At 40.2% G+C, this 19362-nt stretch overlaps 1 protein-coding gene and 1 long non-coding RNA gene across 2 annotated transcripts in view; both read right to left on the bottom strand.

Annotated features, from left to right (window-relative positions):
* Ocrl (Oculocerebrorenal syndrome of Lowe) overlaps positions 1 to 19362 on the bottom strand; it is a 255729-nt gene that overhangs the window by 120665 nt on the left and 115702 nt on the right. Inside the window, exons 11-12 of the mRNA XM_071665596.1 lie at positions 7793 to 7928; positions 625 to 804 (exon numbers count right to left, since the gene is read on the bottom strand). Coding sequence (XP_071521697.1) covers positions 625 to 804; positions 7793 to 7928 — 316 coding nt within the window. The remainder of the gene's footprint in view (positions 1 to 624; positions 805 to 7792; positions 7929 to 19362) is intronic.
* On the bottom strand, positions 3847 to 7150 carry LOC139750664 (uncharacterized). The gene is made up of 2 exons (XR_011713194.1): positions 5127 to 7150; positions 3847 to 4909 (listed from the first exon to the last, which is right to left on the bottom strand). It is a non-coding gene; the product is annotated as an uncharacterized lncRNA (long non-coding RNA).

Here is a 19362-nt window from a genome sequence, read left to right as displayed (position 1 = left end):
TCTTGAATCCTAATTCATATAAGTGTAGTTGAGATTAATATCAACAGAACCAACTTTGTAATTATTTTTCATAATTCTGTGTCCAATGGGGTCCAATCGGAACCCTTTTTGACCTCTGTAATCATCATATGCCACCATTCACTGGATGAGCATGGGTTGAACAAGAAACTAGCAGGTGGTAGCAGCAAAAAATCAAATAAATCAAAAAACAAAAACTGGATGAGTTTAGTCAGGGTGATACTTGAGTCTGACAGTAATTTTGTTCACTACATACCTTTGCACCTTCATCTATATCAACAAGCCCTCTCACACATATAAACTTCACATTGCTTGTCAAAACTTAAGTCTCTTCTGTTCTTCATATATAGTATCACATATTCCTTTACTGTTTTTTAATTAATCCATCAAAAATACCCTTAACACCACCTGACTTTGTAATAACCAATCTTTTATTTTTGACACAGTATCCCACTTCAGGAGAGACATAAGCATCCTTACACAAAAATCAATACATCCAGCACTTTTACTTGACATAATAATCACATAATAATCAATGCACAACATGAGGCTGAATTATGCTGAAATATTTCATGAAAAAATTCAACTTCATTTTTGATACACTACCTGTCCAGTGTTGGCTATCGTGAGGTATTTTGTTTGTGGTTGAAGGAACTTCACAGGCTCTAGGATAATTTCCGTGGTATCTATGGTAACCTGTGGTAGGAATTCATTCTCAAGCTTGTCAAGTTTCTTCATAACTTCTTCATAAATGCGTCTGTATCGCCGTGTGTCGATGACTTTTATCTGGTTCAAAATAAAATAGTATCTATGAATTCAACCTTTAAAAAACATTCTCCATGCCCTAATTTTTACAACTGTGTTTATCAGAATACCTTATTAGTTGTGAATATTCATCTATGCCTTCATACATCAGTGTGGCTCAGAAAAGAATATCAACAAACCTTAATCTTAGAACATTTTACACTTGCTTTCACTAGAACATGCATTTCACATAAATTCTTAAGCTTTTTGCTTTCACCTTAGTATCAACCTTCCTCTAAACTAGTGTAATAATAACCTTAAATCATTCTCTCTACAAACATTACCTCAACATATTTACACTTAATACTATGTCTTCTATTCTTATCTATTTATATATTCTGCTTTGTCGCTGTCTCCCGCATTAGCGAGGTAGCACAAGGAAACAGACAAAAGAATGGCCCAACCCACCAACATACACACGTATATACATACATGTCCACACACGCAAATATACATACCTATACATCTCAACATATACATATATATACAAATTCATTCATTTCATTCATACTATTCGCCATTTCCCGCATTAGCGAGGTAGCGTTAAGAACAGAGGACTGGGCCTTTGAGGGAATATCCTCACCAGGCCCCCTTCTCTCTGTTCCTTCCTTTGGAAAAAAAAAAAAAAAAAAGAGAGAGGGGAGGATTTCCAGCCACCCGCTCCCACACAGACATATACATATATACACATGTACATAATTCATACTGTCTGCCTTTATTCATTCCCATCGCCACCTCACCACACATGCAATAACAACCCCCTCCCCTTCATGTGCGTGAGGTAGCGCTAGGAAAAGACAACAACGGCCACATTCGTTCACACTCAGTCTCTAGCTGTCATGTAATAATTCACCGAAACCACAGCTCCCTTTCCACTTCCAGGCCCCACACAACTTTCCATGGTTTACCCCAGACGCTTCACATGCCCTGGTTCAATCCAGTGACAGCACGTCGACCCCAGTATACCACATCGTTCCAATTCACTCCATTTCTTGCACGCCTTTCACCCTCCTGTATGTTTAGGCCCCGATCACTTAAAATCTTTTTCACTCCATCTTTCCACCTCCAATTTGGTCTCCCCTTTCTCCTTGTTCCCTCCACCTCTCACACATATATCCTCTTGGTCAATCTTTCCACACTCATTCTCTCAATGTGACCAAACCATTTCAAAACACACTCTTCCGCTCTCTCAACCACACTCTTTTTATTACCACACATCTCTCTTACCCTATTATTACTTACTCGATGAAACCACCTTATACCACATATTGTCCTCAAACATCTCATTTCCAGCACATCCACCCTCCTCCGCACAACTCTGTCCATAGCCCACGCCTCACAACCATATAACATTGTTGGAACCACTATTCCTTCAAACATATCCATTTTTGCTTTCCGAGATAATGTTCTCGACTTCCACACATTCTTCAACGCCCCAAGAACTTTCGCCCCCTCCCCCACCCTATGATTCACTTCCGCTTCCATGGTTCCATCCGCTGCCAAATCCACTTCCAGGTATCTAAAACACTTCACTTCCTCCAGTTTTTCACCATTCAAGCTTACCTCCCAATTGACCTGTCCCTCAACCCTACTATACCTAATAACCTTGCTCTTATTCACATTTACTCCTAACTTTCTTCTTTCATACACTTTACCAAACTCAGTCACCAGCTTCTGCAGTTTCTCACATGAATCAGCAACCAGCGCTGTATCATCAGCGAACAACAACTGACTCACTTCCCAAGCTCTCTCATCCACAACAGACTGCATACTTGCCCCTCTTTCCAAAACTCTTGCATTCACCTCCCTAACAACCCCATCCATAAACAAATTAAACAACCATGGAGACATCACACACCCCTGCCGCAAACCTACATTCACTGAGAACCAATCACTTTCCTCTCTTCCTACACGTACACATCCTCGATAAAAACTTTTCACTGCTTCTACCAACTTGCCTCCCACACCGTATATTCTTAATACCTTCCACAGAGCATCTCTATCAACTCTATCATATGCCTCCTCCAGGTCCATAAATGCTACATACAAATCCATTGGCTTTTCTAAGTATTTCTCACATACATTCTTCAAAGCAAACACCTGATCCACACATCCTCTACCACTTCTGAAACCACACTGCTCTTCCCCAATCTCATGCTCTGTACATGCCATCACCCTCTCAATCAATACCCTCTCATAAAATTTCCCAGGAAGACTCAACAAACTTATACCTCTGTAATTTGAGCACTCACATTTATCCCCTTTGCCTTTGTACAATGGCACTATGCAAATATTCCGCCAATCCTCAGGCACCTCACCATGAGACATACATACATCATATAACCTTACCAACCAGTAAACAATACAGTCACCCCCTTTTTTAATAAATTCCACTGCAATACCATCCAAACCCGCTGCCTTCTATTGTCAAAAAATTATACATATTCACATATTTTCATTAACTGTCTAGCATCCACCACTATAAATTTGATGAGAGTCATATTTCCTTCTCAATAAATCAAATTCCAAAACTGTTTTTCACCTGCTAATTTACTACTCAAAGCATATGTACATGTTCAACAGCACATAAGTTTCAACTTCACAATTCATTTGTGCACACCCTCTACACCTCTTTCTTTCATTATTGTCCTTAGGGATATAGTAATCTTAAGGATGCACTTTAAACTCTAATATCACAGTTCCTTCAATATCTTTTCTGAAAGTACCACCAAAAATAAGGAAATTTGTTACTCCAACATCAACACAAACTGCTAATCTGTTTTAACTGGTTTTTTCTATAATTTTCTACTTCTATACACGTTTTGGGATACCATCACCGATATCAGTGACTTCCTGCTGATTCTGATCGTATCCCATTGCTAAATGCAAGTGGCAGTATTCCTTATCTGCATTCCATTTCACCACCTTTGGAATTCTCCATCAATACTTTCTAGTAGCCACAGCCTTCCTTAATGTTCTTTCATGTATGATCAAATAATCATAAAGATATAATAAACTATCATCTTATTCTTTCTCTTCTCTATTCATAAAGCCACTACTCACTTCATTCTACATCATATACCTTTAATGATGTCCATCATCTTCCCCAATCAACTCTTCTTATAAGCCTTCCACCAAAACTATGCAACACAATTTCTATTCCGGGTTGTGTTATTTCCTAATTGCTCATATAAAAAAAGTAGAAAAAAAAGGTTATCATTCTCTTCACACTTTGCTTTTGTAACCAGGACAGTCATATTTTGAAATTTACCTATTTCCAATTGGTCAATAGGCAAATTTGAACACTCTAATTTACATAAAGTCAAAAAACAACATATGAATCAAAATTAACATGTATTTACACTAATTCTAAGCAAAAGTGATCACAAAAGATGTAGAGGAGAGTAGTTTTTTGAGATTTACAATTGCACTGTAAATCACTTTCATGAATCAGACCCCAAATATAATCTCCCATTACGTTCTCATTATAAGTTCCTTGATAGCATCATTCAAAGTCCAGTATATCCCGGAAGAAGCACTCGCCTTGCTTCTCTGAATGCACTCACATGTTCTTGAATTTATCAAGATGAGCATTAAGGATAGGGACTTGGAAGGATATGCTGCAGCCCATTTTGCCGTAGTTCTTAACCATAGTCTCAACCAGCTACACATAGTTTTTGGCTCTGTGATTGCCCAGGAAGCCCCAAACCACTGCAACAAAACTGCACCAAGATGCTTTCTTCTTCCTAGTGAGCTTTTTGGGAATTCCTTACACTCCAGGATCTTCTTTATCTGTAGTCAGACAAAGGCACCAGCTTTGACCTTTCCCTCAGACAGCTTAGGGAAGAAGTCTTGAAGGTACTTAAAGGCTGCAGACTCCTTATCTAGAGCTGTTACAAACTGCTTCATTAGGCTGAATTTCATGTGCAGTGAAGGTCCAGATATGTGATAGATGGTGCATTCTTGCCAGTCTGATATTTGGAAATGTCCATCATGCAGAAGTAGCAATTGCTTAACTGGTCATTGGGTTCTTGCCAAATTCCTGGGATAGTGAACTCCATGGCACTCTTTTCCCCTCTGTACCATTCTGCAAAAGAACAATATGAAATTTTGATTATGAAAAAAATCTACATTTGTTTATAAACTTTTTTCATCCATGACTAATGTGTATGCGATTCACTCAACATATTCCATATATGATATTTTTTCTAATAACATAGAAAATAAAGAAAAAAAAATTCAAATTCTAAAAAATATAATAACAAAATTCCACCATCCAAACCAGCAACAATTGTCTATCTTACCTTTTAGAATTTTTTGTAGAGCTCACAGGTAACGTAAGGTGCCCAAAATCTGTTTTGATCCAGACAGGCATGCCAAAATATGCCTTGCAGGTCTCATAGATCTAAGCAGATGCTCTCACAGAGTACTTTTTCGATCATTTTGATAAACTGGCCACAGACAGAACAAAATGTGTCTGCCCGATGCTTGCAGCCTCTAGATGCCATCTCAGAAAAATGTATGTATACGTATGCATCCACTTAGGGAGCTAGACCTAAACTGATCTGGTTGCCTTAAGGCCCTTACATTTATACTACTATCTATATTACTGGAAGCTTCTAGAAAGTTCTATATCGGCTATTCAGCACTGTCTATCTATAACTCTGATGCCTGTTGCAACTGGAACTCACTCAAAGGGGTGGCCAAGGCAACAGAGTCTCCATAAATAAAGAACTCCAGTGTTGCTTCTAAGCCTTTAGTGCTTCACCCTTAACAGGACACTGGTAGAGGGCAAGTCTAGCAGTGTTTGCAGAGGGATCCTACTTAATGGTACTAAAGACTACTCCTGTCTAATGCTCCTACTAACTACTTCAACCTAATGTTCCTATCTAATTTTCCTGCCTAAATGTTCCTACCTACTACTTCTATCTATTGCTCCTACCATTTTACCAAAAGGCAGGGGTAGCACATAGTGCGCACTGCAGGAAAGTCTACATTTATGAAGAATAAGCTGCATCAGTTAAGTGCTGTCAAGTGTTACTTATGACAACGAGAAATTGTATGTTTGTGGACAAGAAGCCAATAGTCCACATGTTAATGAGGCAGAAAGAAAAGACAGCTACTTGGGTCAGAGGAGAGCAACTTGACAACCACTAAAGTACTGGCTCACTAAGCAGATGTCACTAACCCTCCTGATACCTAGGCAGGTAGTACTGGTAACATACCTTCCAGGTTGTTGGCAGCCTATCAACAATAGCCAATTCCTATACTTTTAGACATAATCATAAAATAACCCTTCTTACCCAGGAACGAAAAATAAAAAGTAAAAGTCTTTTACACAGTGAAATCAAATACAAAGATTAACATCAGAGTCCCAGAGTAATGCTGACTTCTAACCTTTTGTCAAAACCCAGAATAACGCATTCAAATATCTAAGTTATTTGATCTATGTATGTAACTGCAAGAGTAAGAAAAAGCCACTAAGCAGTGAACTAACCAGAAAGCTCGTGTATCTGAAATTCCTAACATTTCCAAGTACAAATACAAATTGCAGCAAATAATATCCATACAATTTTAACTTGTTGATTTTGGCCTAATCTCTATGCCTTGAAAGTTCCTACCACAACAGTTCAGTTGTTCTACCAAGCTTTACATGCTACCTGCCACTACAGTGATTCTAACTCATCACATAGGCTAACTTTTGATTTGAATATTTCGATACCCTGCTGGGATCTAACTAGCAAAATGTGAAGCATAAGAGAATTGTACTAATACTGCATTGGAAAACAGACATTTGCAAGTGACTAGAAAAAGATGAGAAGCATATCGATTCGATGAGAAAACACAATCCAGATTCATCTACTAATTATGATATTAACCCTTAAACTAACATTATATAATATATATATGGGAACAGCAACAAAACATCATGAAATGCTTAAACTTTTACTGCCTCTGTCTGAATATGATGCCAACTTCTCATACTATAAGTATACAGAGGTCTCTCGAGTTGCCTGGCAGGTGTGGGGAAAAAATGCCGATCTCCTCGGTACCCCTACTGTCACCAGTGACAGTTCAAACTCAACCTTTCAGGATGTGCATACAACAACTCCACAGAAAATATGTAGATTTTTCAGTGAAATAAAAAAATGAGGAAGAACACTTATCATCATAAGTATCAGTTGGAGAGCAAAGTGAATGTAAATAACATGTGAAATGTGAAGAAATGAGGAGCTCTGACAGGGATTTTAGCAGAAGTAAGTATGACCCCTGTACATACATCCCTACCACACTAATACTCAGCATTTGTCTAATCAAATGGATAAGATTATTCAACAAGTGAATTAGAATTTCTCTTAATACAATCCTGGTGCATTGCACACAACAGCTAGACAATGGATGTGAGTGAATGTGGCCTTTCACCCTCTGTTTATGGTGCTACCTTGCTAACATGGGAAAAAATGATTATGAAAAATAATAACCCTGTGATAGTGGAGGACTTTGATAACTTATAATAATAAACAGCTAGAATATTTATGGTGTATTTCTTTACTGTACTTCCATCAGTTCTACATACAGTTAGTCGAGTCAAACAAGAAGCTCCAGTGACCTTGACCTCTAAAGAACTTCATGAGTCTTATTATGCAGGTTATCAATCTAATCTCAAGTCTTTTGTCTCTCTGTTCTCTTAAATGCTACTACACTACAAAAGTTATTCATCTCTTCTTTGCTGTGTCTGTTACTAATAATAAAACTAGCATACATAAAGAAGAGGGCCTGTGCATGAAAAGATAGTTAGCAACACTAACCACTACCCTACAGAAGCCTATATCACTCATTTTAAATATCCCATACACTGTGAGATCTAACACCCATATAACATTATAAAATTCTGAGGTATTCCCATAACAAAAAAAACATTAACATGTGAAATGATTTGTCATATCCTTAAAATTACTCAAATACTTACCCCTGCTTTAAATAAGGAACTAACAGGTTTGTGGTCACTGATCTTGAGTGATGGGTGAGATCTATAAACAATCTGCATAATTCCTTCACCATACCACAGAATTCTGTCACACCATGCAGGCATTCGTGCCTTTTCACTGTAACAAAATATACGATTTAATGATTCTGAGACTGCTTACCCACTTGTCATTTACCTCTAGGCTCACCTAAAGTGAGACTCGCAATCCAAATTATTAACTTAGTAAATATCTGCACAATGAGAGTGCCTGCTTGTTAAGAATCTGGGAAAATGCATATCTAATTCATACAGCTATGTAATATATAATACTCTTCAAAAATACATGACTCACAGAAACTGGAATTTAGAAACAGTATTTGTAGTACAGAAATAATAATTATGAAGATAACAGATGCTACAGGGCTCTTGAGAAAGATCTCTGGAGTTTCAGTCATTAAATACAATTAACTGCATAAACATCTCTCATGGTTTTAGTGTCATATGCTGTAAATAGATGACAATCCCAGTAACAGTTTTTGTGCATGCGATAATCAACACACTATTCAGTTATGGTGTTGCTGCAGGAGAAAGCACAATGTGTGTTGTGGTTTACAAAATTTACAGACATGTTAATGGGGCTCATCCTGAATTCCATTATATGTCACAAAAACATGGAGAAATTCCCTACTGAAATTCAAAATGGAAAACGTTGTATGTTTAAAGTTAATAAAAAGCAATGACTGAAACTCCAAAGGTCTTTCTCAGACACCCTACACTGTATGTTTGCAAGTTAAGAAAAAGTAATGACAAAAACTCCAAAGGTCTTTCTCAGACACCCTACATTGCATTGGCATTGTGAAACATGCAATAACTCTTGAATAAAGTGGGATTTTTACTCTAAAAAGGCTGTAGATGATGATGACAGTTTAGAACTGAGAGTTCAAAAACCTGCTTAACAATACTTAAAGTCCACTAGAAAAGGTTGCCTCAAACCATCCTTTCAGAACAATCAAAAGAATACAGTTCTAATGAGCCAAATAAAGTTCAAATGCATTCATGTAATCCTGTTTTCCCATCCCTGCTATGTACAACCTAACGTCTTATGCTGCCAAAACACAAATATGAAATCATTCATTCATTACTTAGCCATACTAACAGAGAATCATGAACAAGCTTCACTCTAATAAGCAATGTAAGAGGACAATTCCTCTCTGACATATGATCTATTTCCCTTGACCATAAGGCTCAGCAAGATATTTCTCCTCTCATACCTGGCAGTTTTACATCAGCACACAAATGTGTTGCTTTGACTTAAAAAGAACACATTTCATATGGTTAAGAAGCAAATCAGCACTTAAAGTCAGAGCAATCTTGCTCAGTGACAGCAAGGTATTTCTAATCAGGTCCATGCTTAAAGCTCTCTGATCTAGTTTGGTTGTAGAGGAAGGAGACCACATTAATTTGGTACAACCTTCTTTCCATGCTTTGACCAATCAAACATAATTCTAATAGTCTTCCATTTAAGTTCGGGCAAAGTTATTGGTAATCTACCACAACCCTTTCTACTTTGGTGGTCCTTTTTGAAAGGGACTGAAATATTCTTACAAGTCCTCTCCTATAAAAAATGGGCTGATTCTGAATACTTAGATGTTTCTTGGTAATCTAATCTCCCATCTTTAAGAACCTGGATAAACATGCCGTGGGACAACAAAGATCAATATCCCTTTTAAGATGTAACATTTGTGTCAAATTAAGGATGGACAAAAACTTTCATCTGTTGATTTCTATTAATTTTCTAATACTGTTTTAACCAAAATATTCAGGTAAAGGGGAAGAGTGGTTTAGGAATGTCTTGGGAGTAAAGTCAGGGGTTGGTGAGAGGACAAGAGCAAAGGATAGAGTAGCACTACTCCTGCAGGAGTTGTGGAAGTATGTGATAGTGAGTAACAAAGTAAACTCTAGATTGATATAGGTAAAACTGAAAGTGTATGGAGATAGATGGGTGATCATTGGTGCCTATGCACCAAGTCATGAGAAGAAAGATTATGAAAGGCAAGTGTTTTGTGAGTAGCTGAGTGAGTTTGTTAGCAGCTTTAATCTACGAGACTGGGTTACAATGATGGGTGATTTCAATGTAAAGGTGAGTAATGTGGCAGTTGAGGGAATAATTTGTTACGAACATGTGTGTGTGTGCCCACATGTAAGACAAAAGAACAAACGGGAACATCAGTGAAGGGGGCTAATGGGGAGGTAATAACAAGTAGTGGTGGAGTGAGAAGGAAGTGCACCGTGTATTTTGAAGGTTTGCTGAATGTGTTTGATGACAGAGTGGCAGTTATAGGGTGTTTTGGTCAAGGTGGTGTGCGAAGTGAGAGGGTCAAGGAGAATGGTTTGGTAAACAGATAAGAGGTAGTGAAAGCTTTGTGGAAGATAAAACCTGGCAAGGTGGGGGTTTGGATGGTATTGCAGTGGAATATATTAAAAAAGGGTGTGACTATGTTGTTGACTGGTTGGTGAGGATATTCAATGTATGCATGGTTCATGGTGAAGTGCCTGAGGATTGGCATAGTGCCATTGTACAAAGGCAAAGGGGACAAAAGTAGGGGACAAAAGTGAGTGTTCAAATCACAGAGGTACAAGTTTGTTGAGTTTTCCTGGGAAATTATATGGGAGGGTATTGATTGAGAGGGTAGAGGCATGTACAAAGCATCAGACCGGGGAAGAGCAGTGTGGTTTCAGAAGTGGTAGAGGATGAGTGGATCAGGTGTTTGCTTTGAAGAATGTATGTGAGAAATACTTATAAAAACAAATGGACTTATATGTAGCATTTATGGATCTGGAGAAGGCATATGATAGAGTTGATAGAGATGCTCTGTGGAAGGTATTATGAGTATATGGTGTGGGAGGTAAGATGATAGAAGCAGTGAAAAGTTTCTATCAAGGATGTAATGCATGTGTACTAGTGGGAAGACAAGAAAGTGATTGGTTCCCAGTGAATGTCGGTTTACGGCAGGGGTGCATGATGTCTCCATGGTTGTTTAATTTACTCATGGATGAGTTTGTTAGGGAGGTACATGCAAGGGTTTTGGAGAGAGGGGCAAGTATGCAGTCTGTTGTGGATGAGAGGGTTTGGGAAGTGAGTCCATTGTTGTTCGCTAATGATAAAGCACTGGTGGCTGATTTGGTTGAGAAACTGCAGAAGCTGATGACTGAGTTTGGTAAAGTGAGTGAAAGAAAAAAGCTGAAAGTAAATGTGAATAAGAACAAGGTTATTAGGTTCAGTAGGGCTGAGGGACAAGTTAAGTGGCAGGTAAGTTTGAATAGAGAAACTGGAGAATGTGAAGGGTTTTACATATCTGGGAGTGGATTTAGCAGCAGATGGAACCATGGAGGTGGAAGCGAGTCACAGGGTGGGGAAGGAAGCGAAGGTTCTGAAAGCATTAAAAAATGTGCAGAAGGTGAGAACATTATCTTGAAGAGCAAAAATGGGTATGTTTGAAGGAAGAGTGGTTCCAACAATGTTATATGGTTGCAAGGCATGGGCTATAGATAGGGTTGTGCAGAGGAGGGTGGATGTGTTGGAAATGAGATGCTTGAGGACAATATGTGGTGTGAGGTGGTTTGATCAAGTAAGTAATGAAAGGGTAAGAGAGATGTGTAGTAATATAAAGAGTGTGGTTGAGAGAGCAGAATAGGGTGTATCGAAATGGTTTGGTTATATGGAGAGAATGAGTGAGGAAAGATTGACTAAGAGGATATATGTGTCACAGATGGAGGGAACGAGAAGTGGGAGACCAAATTGGAGGTGGAAGGATGAAGTGAAAAAGATTTTGTGCAATTGGGGCCTGAACATACAGGAGGGTGAGAGGTGTGCAAGGCATAGAGTGAATTAGAACGATGTGGTATACCGGGGTCAACATGCTGTCAATGGATTGAACCAGGGCATGTGAAGCATCTGGGCCTTCCATGGTTCCATCCACTGCCAAATCCACTCCCAGATATCTAAAACACTTCACTTCCTCCAGTTTTTCTCCATTCAAACTTACCTCCCAATTAACTTGTCCCTCAACCTACAGAACCTAATAACCTTCCCTCAACCTTACAGAACCTAATAACCTTGTTCTTATTCACATTTACTCTCAGCTTTCTTCTTTCACACACTTTACCATACTCAGTCACCAACTTCTACAGTTTCTCACCCAAATCAGACACCAGCACTGTATCATAAGCGAACAACAACTGACTTTCCAAGCCCTCTCATCCACAAAAGACTGTATAGTTGCCCCTCTCTCCAAAACTCTTGCATTCACCTCCCTAACAGCCCCATCCAAAAACAAATTAAACAAACATGGAGACATCATGCAACCCTGCTGCAAACCAACATTCACTGGGAACCAATCACTTTCCTCTCTTCCTACTCATACCCATGCCTTACATCTTTGGTAAAAACTTTCAACTGCTCCTAGCAACTTACCTCCCACACCATATACTCTTAATACCCTCCACAAAGCATCTCTATCAACCCTCTCCATATAGCTTCTCCAGATCCATAAATGCTACATACAAATCCATCTGTAATTTCTAAGTATTTCTCACATACATGCTTCAAAGCAAACACCTGATTCACATATCCTCTAACACTTCTGAAACCACACTGCGCTTCGCAATCTGATGCTCTGTACATGCCTTTACCCTCTCAATCAATACCCCCCTAAATAATTTCCCAGGAATACTCAACAAACTTATGCCTCTGTAATTTGAAAATTCACCTTTATCCCCTTTGCCTTTGTACAATGGGTACAATGGCACTATGCATGCATTTTGCCATTCCTCAGGTACTTCACCATGAACCATACATACAGTGAAAATCCTTACCAACCAGTCAACAACACAGTAACCCCCGTTTTAATAAATTCCAATGCAATGCCATCAAAACCCACCGCCTTGCCAGCTTTCATCTTCCGCAAAGCTTTCACTACCTCTTCTCTGTTTACCAAACCATTCTCCCTTTGCAAACCAACTCGACCAAAACACCCTATATCTGCCACTCTATCATCAAACATATTCAACAAACCTTCAAAATACTCACTCCATTTCCTTCTCCCTTCACCATGACTCATTATTACTTCCCCATTAGCCCCCTTCACTGATGTTCCCACTGGTTCTCTTGCTTTATGCACTTTATTTACTTCCTTCCTAAACCATCTCACCCTAACTCTCATTTGCCCTCTTTTTCACCTCTTGCACCTTTATCTTGACCTCCTGCCTCTTTCTTTTATATATCTCCCACTCATGAACACTACTTCTCTGCAAAAATCGTCCAAACACCTCTCTCTTCCCTTTCACTGACAATCATACTTCTTCATCCCACCACTCACTACCCATTCTAATCTAACCACCTCCCACCTTTCTCATGCCACAAGCTTTTTTTGCAAAAACCATCAATGCTTCCCAAAATACATCCCATTCCTCACCCACTCCCGTATGTCATTTGCTCTCACCTTTTTCCATTCTGCACTGAATCTCTCCTGGTACTTCCGCACACAAGTGTTCAAATTACAGAGGTATAAGTTTGTTGAGCATTCCTGGGAAATCATACGGGAGGGTATTTATTGAGAGGGTAAATGCATGTACAGAGCATCAGATTGGGGATAGCAGTGTGGTTTCAGAAGTGGTAGAGGATGTGTAGATCAGGTGTTTGCTTTGAAGAATGTGTGTGAGAAAGACTCAGAAAAACAGATGGATTTGTATGTAGTATTCATGGATCTGGAGAAGACATATGATAGAGTTGATAGAGATGCTTTGTGGAAGGTATTAAGAGTATATGGTGTGGGAGGTATGTTGCTAGAAGCAGTGAAAAGTTTTTATCAACAATGTAAGGTTCTGGGAGCATTGAAAAATGTGTGGAAGGCGAGAACGTTATCTTGGGAAGCAAAAATGGGTATGTTTGAAGGAATGGTGGTTCCAACAACGTTATATGGTTGTGGGGCATGGGCTATAGATAGGGTTGTGTGGAGGAGGGTGGAAGTGTTGGAAATGAGATGTTTGAGGACAATATGTGGTGTGAGGTGGTTTGATCAAATAAGTAATGAAAGGGTAAGAGAGATGTGTGGTAATCATAAGTGTGTGGTTGAGAGAGCAGAAAAGGTGTGTTAAAATGGTTTGGACACATGGAGAGAACGAGTGAGGAAAGATTGACAGAGAGGATATAAGTGTCAGAGGTGGAGGGAAGAAGGAGAAACTAGAGACCAAATTGGATGTGGAAGGCTGGAGTGAAAAAGATTTTGAGCGATTGGGGCCCAAACATACAGGGGGGGGGTGAAAGGCGTGAAAAAAATAAAGAGAATTGGAACAATGTGGTATACTGGGGTCGACGTGCTGTCAACTGCTTATACCAGGGCATAGGGTAAACCATGGGTAGGTCTGTGGGGCCTGGATATGGAAAGGGAGCTGTGGTTTCAATGCATTACACATGACAGCTAGAGACTGAGTGGGAATGAATGTGGCCATTTTTGTCTGTTCCAGGCACTGCCTCACTGGAAGGGGGGGTGATGCTATTTTCATCTATGGCAGGGTGACGATGGAAATGGATGAAGGCAGCAGGTATGGATATGTATGTACATGTGTATACATGTATATGTCTATGTATGTATATATATTCTTTTTCTTTTTTTTTGCTTTGTCGCTGTCTCCCGCGTTTGCGAGGTAGCGCAAGGAAACAGACGAAAGAAATGGCCCAACCCACCCCCATACACATGTATATACATACATCCACACACGCAAATATATATACCTACACAGCTTTCCATGGTTTACCCCAGACGCTTCACATGCCTTGATTCAATCCACTGACAGCACGTCAACCCCGGTATACCACATCGCTCCAATTCACTCTATTCCTTGCCCTCCTTTCACCCTCCTGCATGTTCAGGCCCCTATCACACAAAATCTTTTTCACTCCATCTTTCCACCTCCAATTTGGTCTCCCTCTTCTCCTCGTTCCCTCCACCTCCGACACATATATCCTCTTGGTCAATCTTTCCTCACTCATTCTCTCCATGTGACCAAACCATTTCAAAACACCCTCTTCTGTTCTCTCAACCACGCTCTTTTTATTTCCACACATCTCTCTTACCCTTACGTTACTTACTCGATCAAACCACCTCACACCACACATTGTCCTCAAACATCTCATTTCCAGCACATCCATCCTCCTGCGCACAACTCTATCCATAGTCCACGCCTCGCAACCATACAACATTGTTGGAACCACTATTCCTTCAAACATACCCATTTTTGCTTTCCGAGATAATGTTCTCGACTTCCACACATTCTTCAAGGCTCCCAGAATTTTCACCCCCTCCCCCACCCTATGATCCACTTCCGCTTCCATGTTTCCATCCGCTGCCAGATCCACTCCCAGATATCTAAAACACTTCACTTCCTCCAGTTTTTCTCCATTCAAACTCACCTCCCAATTGACTTGACCCACAACCCTACTGTACCTAATAACCTTGCTCTTATTCACATTTACTTTTAACTTTCTTCTTTCACACACTTTACCAAACTCAGTCACCAGCTTCTGCAGTTTCTCACATGAATCAGCCACCAGCGCTGTATCATCAGCGAACAACAACTAACTCACTTCCCAAGCTCTCTCATCCCCAACAGACTTCATATACATATTATTATTTTTTTTTTTTATTATACTTTGTCGCTGTCTCCCGCGTTTGCGAGGTAGCGCAAGGAAACAGACAAAAGAAATGGCCCAACCCACCCCCATACACATGTATATACATACGTCCACACACGCAAATATACATACCTACACAGCTTTCCATGGTTTACCCCAGACGCTTCACATGCCTTGATTCAATCCACTGACAGCACGTCAACCCCGGTATACCACATCGCTCCAATTCACTCTATTCCTTGCCCTCCTTTCACCCTCCTGCATGTTCAGGCCCCGATCACACAAAATCTTTTTCACTCCATCTTTCCACCTCCAATTTGGTCTCCCTCATCTCCTCATTCCCTCCACCTCCGACACATATATCCTCTTGGTCAATCTTTCCTCACTCATTCTCTCCATGTGACCAAACCATTTCAAAACACCCTCTTCTGCTCTCTCAACCACGCTCTTTTTATTTCCACACATCTCTCTTACCCTTACGTTACTTACTCGATCAAACCACCTCACACCACACATTGTCCTCAAACATCTCATTTCCAGCACATCCATCCTCCTGCACACAACTCTATCCATAGTCCACGCCTCGCAACCATACAACATTGTTGGAACCACTATTCCTTCAAACATACCCATTTTTGCTTTCCGAGATAATGTTCTCGACTTCCACACATTCTTCAAGGCTCCCAGAATTTTCGCCCCCTCCCCCACCCTATGATCCACTTCCGCTTCCATGTTTCCATCCGCTGCCAGATCCACTCCCAGATATCTAAAACACTTCACTTCCTCCAGTTTTTCTCCATTCAAACTCACCTCCCAATTGACTTGACCCTCAACCCTACTGTACCTAATAACCTTGCTCTTATTCACATTTACTCTTAACTTTCTTCTTTCACACACTCTACCAAACTCAGTCACCAGCTTCTGCAGTTTCTCACATGAATCAGCCACCAGCGCTGTATCATCAGCGAACAACAACTGACTCACTTCCCAAGTTCTTTCATCCCCAACAGACTTCATACTTGCCCCTCTTTCCAAAACTCTTGCATTCACCTCCCTAACAACCCCATCCATAAACAAATTAAACAACCATGGAGACATCACACACCCCTGCCGCAAACCTACATTTACTGAGAACCAATCACTTTCCTCTCTTCCTACACGTACACATGCATTACATCCTCGATAAAAACTTTTCACTGCTTCTAACAACTTGCCTCCCACACCATATATTCTTAATACCTTCCACAGAGCATCTCTATCAACTCTATCATATGCCTTCTCCAGATCCATAAATGCTACATACAAATCCATTTGCTTTTCTAAGTATTTCTCACATACATTCTTCAAAGCAAACACCTGATCCACACATCCTCTACCACTTCTGAAACCACACTGCTCTTCCCCAATCTGATGCTCTGTACATGCCTTCACCCTCTCAATCAATACCCTCCCATATAATTTGCCAGGAATACTCAACAAACTTATACCTCTGTAATTTGAGCACTCACTCTTATCCCCTTTGCCTTTGTACAATGGCACTATGCACGCATTCCGCCAATCCTCAGGCACCTCACCATGAGTCATACATACACTAAATAACCTCACCAACCAGTCAACAATACAGTCACCCCCTTTTTTAATAAATTCCACTGCAATACCATCCAAACCTGCTGCCTTGCCGGCTTTCATCTTCCGCAAAGCTTTTACTACCTCTTCTCTGTTTACCAAATCATTTTCCCTAACCCTCGCACTTTGCACACCACCTCGACCAAAACACCCTATATCTGCCACTCTATCATCAAACACATTCAACAAACCTTCAAAATACTCACTCCATCTCCTTCTCACATCACCACTACTTGTTATCACCTCCCCATTTGCGCCCTTCACTGAAGTTCCCATTTGCTCCCTTATCTTACGCACTTTATTTACCTCCTTCCAGAACATCTCTTTATTCTCCCTAAAATTTAATGATACTCTCTCACCCCAACTCTCATTTGCCCTTTTTTTCACCTCTTGCACCTTTCTCTTGACCTCCTGTCTCTTTCTTTTATACGTCTCCCACTCAATTTCATTTTTTCCCTGCAAAAATCGTCCAAATGCCTCTCTCTTCTCTTTCACTACTACTCTTACTTCTTCATCCCACCACTCACTACCCTTTCTAATCAACCCACTTCCCACATATTGGGGAAGAGCAGTGTGGTTTCATAAGTGGTAGAGGATGTGTGGATCAGGTGTTTGCTTTGAAAAATGTGTGTGAGAAAAACAGATGGATCTGTATGTAGCATTTATGGATAGAGTTGTTTTGTGGAAGGTTTTAAGAGTATATGGTATGGGAGGTAAGATGCTAGAAGGAGTAAAAAGTTTTACCAAGGATGCAAGGCGTGTGTACGAGTAGAAAGAGAGGAGAAAGATTGGTTCCCAGTGAATGTTGGTTTGCGACAGGAGTGTGGGATGTCCCCATGGTTGTTCAATGTTTATGGATGGGGTGGTTAGCGGGGTAGGTGCAAGATTTTGGAGAGATGGGGTGAGTATGCATCTGATGGGGATGAGAGGGCCTGAGAAGTGAGTCAATTGTTGTTGGCCAATGATACAGCTCTAGTGGCTGGTTTTGTGTGAGAAACTGCAGAGGTTGTTGACTGAGTATGGAAAAGTGTGTGAAATGAGAAATTTGAGAGTAAATGTGAATAAGAGCAAGGTTATTAGGTTCAGTAGGGTTGAGGGACAAGTTAATTGGGAGGTTCAGTAGGGTTGAAGGACAAGTTAATTGGGAGGTAAGTTTGAATGGAGAAAAACTGGAGAAAGTGAGGTGTTTTAGATATCTGGAAGCAGAAATGAGTCACAGGATGGGGGAGAAGGCAAAGGTTCTGGAAGCAATGAAGAATGTGTGGAAGAAGAGAACGATATCTCGGAGAGCAAAAATGGGCATGTATGAAGGAATAGCATTTCCAATTTCATATGGTTGCAAAGCATGGACTCTAGAAAGGGTTGCATGGAGGAGGATGGATGTGTTAGAAATAAAATGTTTGAGGGCAATATGTTGAGTGAGGTGGTTTGATCAAGTAAGTAATGAAAAGGTAAGAGAGATGTGTGGAAATAGAAAGAGTGTGGTTGAGAGAGAAGAAGAGGGTGTGTTGAAAAGGTTTGGACGCATAGAGAGAATGAGTAAGGGAAGACAGACAGAGAGGATATATGTGTCAGAGGTGGAGGGATTAAGGAGAAGCGGACGACCAAATTGGAGTTGGAAAGATGGAGTGAAAAAGATTTTGAGCGATCAGGACTTAAATATACAGGAGGGTGAGAGGTGTGCCAGGAATAGAGTGAATTAGAATGAAGTGGTATACCAGGGTCGACATGCTGTCAATGAATAAACTAAACCAGGGCATGTGAAGCTCCTTGTGTAAACCATGGAATGGTCTGTGAGGTCTGGATGTGGATAGAGAGCTGTTGTTTCAGTGCATTACACTTGAGAGCTACAGATTAAATGCAAACGAATGTGGCCTATTTGTGTCTATTTTCCTGGTGCTACTTCGCTGAAGTGGGGGGTAGTGATGCTGTTTCCTGTGGGGCTGGGTAGCCCCGGGAATGGATGAAGGCAAGCAAGTATGAATATGTACATGTGTATATATGTATATATCTATGTATATCAACCACTTTTGAAACCACACTGCTCTTCCCCAATCTCATGCTCTGTACATGCCTTCACCCTCTCAATCAATACCCTCCCATATAATTTACCAGGAATACTCAACAAACTTATACCTCTGTAATTTGAGCACTCACTTTTATCCCCTTTGCCTTTGTACAATGGCACTATGCAAGCATTCCGCAAATCCTCAGACACCTCACCATGAGTCATACATACATTAAATAACCTTAC

Source organism: Panulirus ornatus, chromosome 10, assembly GCF_036320965.1.
Source record: "Panulirus ornatus isolate Po-2019 chromosome 10, ASM3632096v1, whole genome shotgun sequence".
Taxonomy (NCBI): domain Eukaryota; kingdom Metazoa; phylum Arthropoda; class Malacostraca; order Decapoda; family Palinuridae; genus Panulirus; species Panulirus ornatus.
The sequence above is the reverse complement of the archived record's forward strand: the minus strand, read 5'-3'. Positions and strand labels throughout refer to the sequence as shown.